Source organism: Phragmites australis, chromosome 9 (genome assembly GCF_958298935.1).
Source record: "Phragmites australis chromosome 9, lpPhrAust1.1, whole genome shotgun sequence".
In the NCBI taxonomy this organism is placed as follows: domain Eukaryota; kingdom Viridiplantae; phylum Streptophyta; class Magnoliopsida; order Poales; family Poaceae; genus Phragmites; species Phragmites australis.
This window is the reverse complement of record NC_084929.1, coordinates 29,184,815-29,194,716: the sequence shown is the minus strand read 5'-3', so window position 1 is coordinate 29,194,716 and position 9,902 is coordinate 29,184,815. Positions and strand designations below refer to the sequence as shown.

The window sequence follows — 9,902 nt, the reverse complement described above, 5'->3', positions numbered from 1 at the left end:
GCCGCCCTCCGTCCGCTCCACCAACCTGCCAAACTTAGCTTCCCCCTCCACCCACCTCCCCTCCATCGGCCTCCTCCCCCGATCTCCCCCTCTCCGGGAAGGCCTTGGATCCCTCGATCTCCAAGGCCTTCCTTTCCCCCTTCCCCTGTCAGCATTGCTATTGCCACTTTCGCTCCGTCGTCTCCTCCCCTGTTCGATCGACTGAGCAACCACTGCCGCACGTCACAGTACTCGTCTGCACCGGTCGGGTTCACTTGATACGCAGCGAGCCGGGGCGGGCGGGCGATGGCGTTTCATGAAGTCGACGCGCCGCATCGGTGCTGAGAGGCCGCAGCATGGTCGGCGCGCGGTGACGGCGGCCGGCGACTCGGTCTGCGCGTGTGCGTGCCTCGCGTTCTTGGCCTCATCGAGTCGTCGTCCGGCCGGCCCGCGCCCAAGAGGTTGCAGACAAGGGGAGGCACCGAGGAAACGGGAGGATGAGCTGCTTTCCATGCTTCGGCGGCGGAAAGAGGAAGAATGCGCAAACCGACACGGGCCTCTCCGAGGCGGCGGCCCCGGTGTCCAAGATGACCCCGCCCGGGTCGGTGAAGGCACCTGCGCCGTACACCCCGGCGCCCGCGGCAGCTGCCGCGACCGTGACGCCGTCGAAGCAGGCCAACGACGCGAAACGGCCCGGTGGTGGTGAGAGAGCCTCTGCTTCCATTTCTTGATTTCGCAACGTTGAACCGTCCTTCCTTTCGTTTCTTGGCTAATGACGAACGGATTTGATTCCTCAACGCAGCGAGCCATGCGCCCCAGCCTTCCGCTGAGGACGCGTCGCTGCGTTTCGCCATCACGGCGCAGGCGTTCGCGTTCCGCGAGCTCGCGGCGGCCACCGACCACTTCACGCCGTACAACCTCGTTGGAGAAGGCGGCTTCTTCAGGGTCTACAAGGGCCGGCTAGAGAAGAACGGCCAGGTACGTAAATCGCCAAAGGTCCATGCGTGTATGTGAATTTGCACAAACGCATTGGCCTCTGAACGGATCAAGCATTGCTTGGCTCTGCATTGCACCAGACTGTGGCCATCAAGCAGCTGGACAAGCACGGCTTCCAGGGCAACAAGGAGTTCCTGACCGGGGTCTCCATGCTCAGCCAGCTCCACCACGAGAACCTCGTCGACATCATCGGCTACTGCGCCGACGGCGACCAACGGCTGCTGGTGTACGAGTCAGTGCCCGCTGGCACGTTGGAAGACCACCTGTTCGGTACGTGCACTGCGCGCCTCACTCTGCACGGTGGTTGATTGTTCTTAGATGGACTACTTACGCCGACCATCGTTCGTCGGTGCGCGGCAGATTTGCCGGCGGATAAGAAGCCGATGGACTGGTGCACGAGGATGAAGGTGGCGTACGGCGCGGCGCAGGGGCTGGAGTACCTGCACGAGAAGGCGAACCCGCCGGTGGTGTACGGGGACTTCAAGGCCTCCAACATCCTGCTCGACGAGAGCTTCACGCCCAAACTCTCCGATTTCGGGCTCGCGCAGCTCGGGCAGGCGGGCGGCAACACGCCGGTGTCGTCGCCCATGATGGGCTCCTTCGGGTGCTGCGCGCCGGAGTACGACCGTGGCGGGCAGGCCACCATGAAGTCCGACGTGTACAGCTTTGGGGTGGTGCTGGTGCAGCTCATCTCCGGGAGGAGGGCCGTCGACACCAGCAAGCCTGTGGACGACCAGAATGTGGTCACCTGGGTAAGTGAGTGAGTTGTGCACTTCTGTTGGTTTGGTAATTTTGTGATGATGCAATAGCAGTAACTAAAACTCTGACTCTCTGAAGTTCACTTCTTTAATATTATTCAACATTCCTTTTTTTTATTCACATAACGTTGTCTTTTTCCTAACCTATTAGGAGAAACGGTGATGTTTTCAGAGGAGGTAAATCAGGTTATTTAAAAAGTAATAGCTTTTAAAATTTTATAAGATAAATCTATCTCAATTTCTATCTAAATGTGTTTTAGGTTCATCTAGTATGTCTACTCTACCGTTCAAAAGATTTATAATCTACTTAGAAAGGTAAATTACAAGTATGTAAATCTAGAACCGTAAATAAAGTATGAAGAGTAAACTCAGCACAAAATATTTTTATTCCGTGATATCGGTGGTACATAAGTTACCCCTAGTTGCAGCTTCACAAAGGTTATGCTACCGGTCACCAAATTTCTTCCGGTCATAGCTCTTGAGATACAAAGTCATCAAGAAAAGGCCTTAAGCACGATTAGCCACAAAATCATCAAGGTAAGATCTCATTACTAATCTTTTTTCCGGTCACTTGTGTGTCGTCTTCACTTCAGAGCTTTAGTCACAAAGGCAAGGATATCCACGTCCTCGTAAAATCTTTTTGCCGTCACTCCACACCAAGTCGGAGGGTCAACAAGTTACCGACGAGTCACCAAGACTACAAGACGTCGGTGTACCTCTCGGTACATGATTGGATTACTCCTTGGTCCACTCTCTAAGTTGCAGCACCTAGCAACACTTCTCTCTAACCTATAAGCACTAATCACACTCTAATCTTGTGTTTAATCATCTTGGATGAACACTTTAAACACTTTGATGGCTTGAATATCTTCTCAAATGTGTATGATGTTCTTTGGACTCTAGCAGCTTCAAATGACTAAGTGGGTGGGTATTTATAGCCTCAAACCCGTTAATTAGCCGTTGCTCCAACGTCTCGACTTTACTGTGAGCATCGGATGGTCTGGTGACAATAGTGGTGCATCACTAGACCATCCGTTGTGTATATCAGTGGATACTAGCCGTTAAAACTCCACTCAAACTTCTTCTTAACACCGGATATTCTGGCATTTGCCTTCAATTTCATCATCAGACTTTCTGGTGTTTAGACTTGAGCCTCATCGAGTCATCTTCTACACTGTTCAACTATCCGATGTGTAGATCTTCTAATCATCGGACCTTCCGGTATGTTGATTTCCATCTCTTTGCAAAGTCCCTAGAAAATACTCCAGTGTGCACTGTCATCTAATCACTTGACCTTCTAGTGTATTGATCTCCAGTCTTCGATAGTTGCAATCTTCTCTATAACAAATTCTTCGGTGTGTAAAGCACACAGATCACCAAACTATCTGGTGAAGTCATTTATTTCCTCCTTTGAGTGAAAATACTCTGGTGTGTGCAATCTCCTGAGCACCAGACGTTATGGTGAGTACAATCTAATTTCAACTCAGTTTTCTATCTTTTTGAAAAATGCTCTGGTGTGTATAACTCCGGTAACACCGGACCTTCCGTTGTAGTCATTTTTACTGAGATTTCTCCAATTCAATCAATTTTTATCCCGGATTCGATGGCTTCTTTATATATTGCATCCAAGAGAACTACTAACACATATTATTGACAAACATGTTAGTCCTAATGACTATATTATCATTAATCATCAAAATCACAATCATAACCTAATAGGATCATTTTCGATACAATATCTCTATTTTTGGCGATTGATAACAACAAAACCAAAGCAAGAGGTAAATAATACCAATTAAGAAAATACATGATTTCAAAAGTTCACAAGATCATATCTCTTTGCTTGGATGTATGATAAGAATAAATTATGATACCAATTGTAAGGACAACCATATTTTTACCAATATTATATCTCCCTTTGTGCTATTATGTCTCCCTTTTTGTTGTGGCTATCATGTAGATAGTTCTTCATTTTTCTTCATTGTCACTATCTCTCTTGGTCGACCCATACAAGAGTTTCTTTACCTTTGTCAACCCAAGATGCATCTCCCTTTGTCAACAATCTACCCGAGATAGGTCTTACATTTTGCTTGCTTGCATTTTACTTTGGTCTCAAAATTATTTCCCTTTGTCAACAATCTTAAAAAGACTACAAACGCATGTTGAATTTAAGGAAAAATATTAGAGCAATTAGGAGAGAGCTTCATAAAACATGATCCATATGAATAATACCACTTATAAAGAATTATAAGGAATTGATATCAATTGAAAAGATAGACCAATTGTAAGGATAGAAGGCATTGCTATTAATTGAAAAAGACAAGCAAGATCATAATTCATAAAACTCACATGATATAATCTAAACTCCCCTATATATATGCATACATATAATAAGATCTACTTGTAAATACCACTTGTAGAACAGTAGCAATACATGCATAACTAGATAATAAGTAGAGGTAAGAAGTTTAATACATATCATGCATAGAGATAGCTTAAATATAGAAATGAATTGATAATAATACCAATTGAAGCCTTTAAGCATTACATACATCTGAGGACTTGTTGATCACTCTATGAGACTAAAAAAATTACTTAAAACACATGTTAGTCTCGAAATCACAGCCCATAGGATATACTCTCCTAAATATGTGCATAGAAGTTTCGAATACTTGTGAGAGATATGCACTTATTATTGATAACAATGAGGAGGATATCCTATAGATTGGTTCATGGCACACAAAGGATACCAATTAAAGAACTAGTGTCATGTAAGAAACCTACAACTGATAAATCATGTACGTTGTCCACGGGTTATAGAGCAACACAATCAACCTACCATATGATAAATCTATACTAGGTATTGTGATAAATTAAATTGAGAGTATGCAATCCTAGACAAGACAAACGTATAAATTGAAAGGATTCTGCATTTACTATCTTTCACCTCTCATAGAGATTTAGGTATATGATGATCATGATCTTCATCAATATGTCCAATCTTGTACATTTAGCTTCTTTTCTTGAATCTTCACTTCATCTTGTGAGCCAAGTCTTTAAATCCCCGAACCGCGTGGACTTCAGGTCTTCTTTGAAACCCAAACCGATTAAGACCCATTTATGTTGGTGATGACTTCCTTAGGTACCTAAATAGGTTGGTTCCACACTCGGTTCTTTCTCCCAACCATGTGTGCAACCACTTTGCCATTATCCTTTTTCTTGAGTTTGTAGTGGTTGTTCTTGATCTTTTTCTTGTAGTTAGGTTTAATGTAGATGTTGGAGGTCTTGTTGAAGTGGTTTTTTTATCATCTTATTCTTCTTGGTCTCATTCTTGACTTGCTTGCATTGGAAGGACTTGCGGCTTTCTTCATGGCATTTGAAGCATGTCACAGTGGACCTCTCCGCAAGCTTATTCACCATACTATCACGGTTATCTTGAGGAAGTTGGGCATGTCCTTTACTCTTTAATCTTGCCAAATCTTCCTTGAGCTTCTTCACTTCTTTATTGGGCTCATCATTCTATGTGCAATGAGTTTATTAGATGGCTCTACAACAACTTTCTCAACACATGTCTTATTATAATGAGGTGAGCTAGATAAATCAATCAAATCATCATAAGAAGTGAAATCATCTACCTTAGGATTGAAATTAAAGAAAGAGGTAGATTACTTTAAAAAGACGTTAGATTGATATTCAGTGCACTCAAATTTTTCCTTAAGCTTTTCATGCTCCTTATTTAGCAATTCAAATTTTCACAATAATTGTTTGTAATTGAAAACAAAGGCAGCACGAATGTCATTGAGAGCATTGAATTTCTTAAGTTCTTTAGATTATTTCTTTAATGTCCTTTATTGCTCATTGATAAAATCAAGAACTTCTTCATGGGAGGGAGAATCCTCATCGAATTTATCATCACTTACATCATTTTTCATACCTTTGGCTATAAAGCACTTGTGAGATGACGACTTACATGATGATGACCTTAAGGAAGAGCTTCTCTTAAAGGAGTGGATAGTGAGGCTCTCATCGCTTGAGTTCGAATCTTCATCTTCGCTCATCTATTTTTCTATGCTTACAAATGTTTTGCTTCTTCTTCTTATCTCCCTCTTGTTCTTAGTTTTCTTCTCTTCTTTGATATGATCAATTGTTTTGACCAAGTATTTTAAGTAGATTGGGTGATCAATCTTGGCATTGATACTCTTAATGTTCTTCTCCACTTATGAGGAGAGCTTGGCTATCTTGGAATCAATCTCTTCATCACTTCAGGTGTTTTTCTCATCTTCTTCATCACTCTCTTCTTCATCATCATCATAATCTTCATTTGAACTTAACTATTGCTCTTATCTCATCATCATTGCCTTCATGTGTGAGCATGATGCTTACTTGCTTGTGAGGGTAATGTTATTGACGTCGGATAAGGTAGAAATTTCAACCCCCATGTTCATGGTCATCTCATGAGTGGTGATCTTGCCGAGAACTTGTCTTAGAGTCATCTTGCTCATATCGTGGTTGTCGTAGATGATGGAGACAATTAGCTTGTATTTCAGAAGAAGAGCTTGAAGTATTCTTCTCACCACATAAGTAACTTTAATTTGCATCAAACCTAGCACATTGATCTTATTAACAAGAATATTCAAACGCGAGTACATATCATTAGCATTTTCATGAGAAAGTTGTTTGATGCCATTAAGCCTAATGACTAACACATGATATTTCTCATTGCACACATCCATTGTGCATTCTTGTATTTCAATCAGACTAGTTTAAATAACATGTGCATTGGTGAGATAATAAACATGATTAAATGCATCAATACATAAAAATGATAAAATGATACTCTTTGCCAATATATCTAATTGTCTCTTCTTGTTGGTGACACATGGTCTCATTCTTTCTTCGATGACTCTCCAAACATCTAAACCTTTAGCTCGCAAATAACATATTATTAGAATTTTTCATCGGGAGAAATTAGTGCCATCGAAATGTGAAGTGCTATGGGTATCCATTCCAACTTCAGATGTCGAAACTCTAGGATGTTAAGCCTATCAAGAGCATGATGCTCTGATACTAATTGTGAGGAACAATGACGTCCTAAGAGGCGGAGTGAACTAGGACACTTAGAAACTAATGGCTCCAAGAACTTCACAAGATAAACCTATCTCAATTTCTATATAAATATATTTTAGGTTTATCTGATATGTCTACTCTACCGTTCAAAAGGTTTACAACCTAATCTAGGTAGGTAAATTATAAGTATGTAAATGCGAAAATATAAATAAGGTAGAGAGAGCAAACTCGGCACAAGTGATTTTTATCCCGTGCTATCAGTGGCACACAAGCCACGTCTAGTCCATGTTGGATCTCCACAAAGGATATGCCCTGGTCGCTAAGTCTCTTCTGTCCACGGGTCTTGAGATACCAAGTCACCAAGGTAAGGTGTCAAGCACGATGAGCCACCAAGCCACCAAGACGAGGTCTCACCACTAACCTCTCTTTCGGTCACTTGTGTGTTGTCTTCACTTCTGAGCTTTAGTCACAAAGACAGGGGCATCCGCGTCCCTGCATAATCTTCTTGCCGCTGCTTCACACTAAGTTAGAGGATCAATAAGTTATTGACGAGTCATCAAAACTATAAGGCGCCGACGTACTTCTCGGTACACTGTTGGATCACTCCTTAAAATCCACTCTCTAGGTTGCAGCACCTAGCAACACTTCTCTCCAGGCCTATAAGCACTAATCACTCTCTAATCTTGTGCTTCATCACCTTGGATAAACACTTTAAGCACTTTGATGGTTTGGATGTCTTAGATGTGTATGAGGTTCTTTGGACTCCAGCACCTTCAAATGATCGAGTGAGTGAGTATTTATAGCTTTAAACCAGCCAACTAGTTGTTGCTCCAATGACTCAACTTTACTATAAACACCGGATGGTCCAGTGATAACAGTAGTACAATCACCGAACCATCCGGTGTACATCAGTGGATATTAGCTGTTGGAACTCCACTCAAACTTTTTCTTAACACTAGATATTCCGGCGTTTGTCTTCAATTCCATCATCAGACTTTTTGGTGTGTAGACTTGAGCCTGACCGAGTCATCTTCTACACTATTTAACTATCTGGTGTGTAGAATTTTTGATCATTAGACCTTCCGGTGTGTTGATTTTCATCTTTTTGCAACTCTTTGGAAAATACTCCGGTGTGCACTATCATCTAATCACTAGACCTTCCAGTGTATTGATCTTCAATCTTCAACAGTTGCAACCTTGTCTCGAACAAATGCTCCGATGTGTAAAACACATAGATCACCAGACTATCCGGTGAAGTTATTTATTTCCTCCTTTGAGTGAAAAAAACTCCAGTGTATGCAATCTCCTGAGCATCGGACCTTCCGGTGAGTACAATCTGATTTCAACTCATTTTTCATCTTTTTGGAAAATCTCCGGCGTGTATAACTCCGATAACACTGGACCTTTCGGTGTAGTCATTTTTCCTAGGACTTCTCTAATTCAATCAAATTTTATCCCAACTTCGGTAATTTCTTTATGTATTGCATCCATGAGACCTACTAACATGTATTCTTGACAAGTATGTTAGTCCCAATGACTATGTTGTCATTAATAATCAAGATCACAATCATGACATAATAGGGTAATTTTTGCTACACCTAAGCATTTTAGCTCTTTTCCCCCAAAAAACTTAAACATGTTCTGAGTATGGACTTCTGAATTTGTTGATGTACTTCTTCCATTAGTATGTTCCATTTGAAATTAACATAACCTTCAACGTTACTTTGCTAAGCTGCATTTCCATCTGCATTACACATCTGCAGGCCATGCCAATGTTCAAAGACCAGAAGAGATATCATGAGTTGGTTGATCCACTCATCAAAAAGGAGTACCCAGCCAAGGCACTGAACCAGGTGGTTGCCATGGCTGCGATGTGCTTGCAGGAAGAGGACTCCGTGCGACCACTGATGGCCGATGTTGTCATGACGCTGGGCTTCCTTACAACAATGGCACTAGATCCACCGCCAAGTGCTGCTCCACATGCCAACCCGGCACCAAAACAAGACAAAAGATCAGATCATTCTGACTATTCATCATCTTCTTCTTCTTCTTCTTCGGATGATGAAGGTAACGAAGAGGAGGAGGAGGAGGAGGAAACTGAGGACCAACAATAAGGGCATGTGTACAATTGTCAAGGGAAAAACAAATTTGATGTTCTTTAGGCTTTAGTTCGGAAGGCCACGAAGATGAAACGAATTGGTGTGCTTGATGTGTAAGGAGCTCTATATGGACTGATTTTGGGGTTGCTGAGCAATGTAAATTGGGGTGGTCATAAGTGAGAAATGTATTTGTTGTGATAATGAGACATTTAAAATGTGAGCTTATGAATCATACACACTGATGAATGGGTATACATTTCACAATTTAATCTGTAGGTTTTTCGTATGGTTCATTCATACAATTGAAATGAATGGATACACATTTCTCAATCTACTCATATTTTCGTACAGTTCATTTCATACATATGAAATCCACAATGAATGGTACACATTTATCTACTTTGTTCATTTCATTTATTTTGGACAGGCTCTGGAGTGTAGACTACATCTTTATCTACTTTGTTCTGGTTCTTGTTCTTCTACTTCTATTTCATAGTTGCCAGAATCAAGGTTCGCGTTACCGACCGGAGGTCGGTTACCGACCTCCGGCGGTAACCGAAAAACCGCGGTAACCGTGATTACCGGTCAAAAATTCAAAAAAATTCGGAGAAAATTCATTCGGCAAATTTTAAATTTTTGCGAAAAAAATCATGTTTTTGCCCTCTCGGTAACCGAGCGGTTTGGGTCGGTTACCGAGCGGTTTGGGTCGGTTACCGAGCGATTTTCTCGCATTTTCGATTCGGTCGGTTACCGAGCGGTTTGGCTCGGTAACCGCTCGGTTTTCTCGATTTATCGAGCGGTTTTATCGAATTTCAGCGCAGTTCAACAAAAAATCTAAAAAAGGGTTCAATCTTGTAAAATCAATAACTAATTCATCCGAGCTTCAAATCAAGTGAAACAAATTTTGTTGGATTCCTTGTAACATGATCTACATGATAAAAGTATTTATACTCATAAAAAAGTTCAAAATTTTCTGTGAGAAATTTTATTTGTTAAACCAAGG

At 41.9% G+C, this 9,902-nt stretch overlaps 1 protein-coding gene across 1 annotated transcript; it reads left to right on the top strand.

Annotated features, from left to right (window-relative positions):
- The first annotated feature begins 295 nt into the window (after window positions 1-295).
- Window positions 296-8,914, top strand: LOC133928122 (probable serine/threonine-protein kinase PBL25). The gene is made up of 6 exons (XM_062374388.1): window positions 296-338; window positions 412-681; window positions 782-957; window positions 1,056-1,245; window positions 1,336-1,727; window positions 8,564-8,914. The coding sequence occupies exons 1-6, from the start codon at window positions 296-298 to the stop codon at window positions 8,912-8,914; spliced, it is 1,422 nt and encodes a 473-aa protein (XP_062230372.1).
- The last annotated feature ends 988 nt before the right edge of the window (window positions 8,915-9,902 follow it).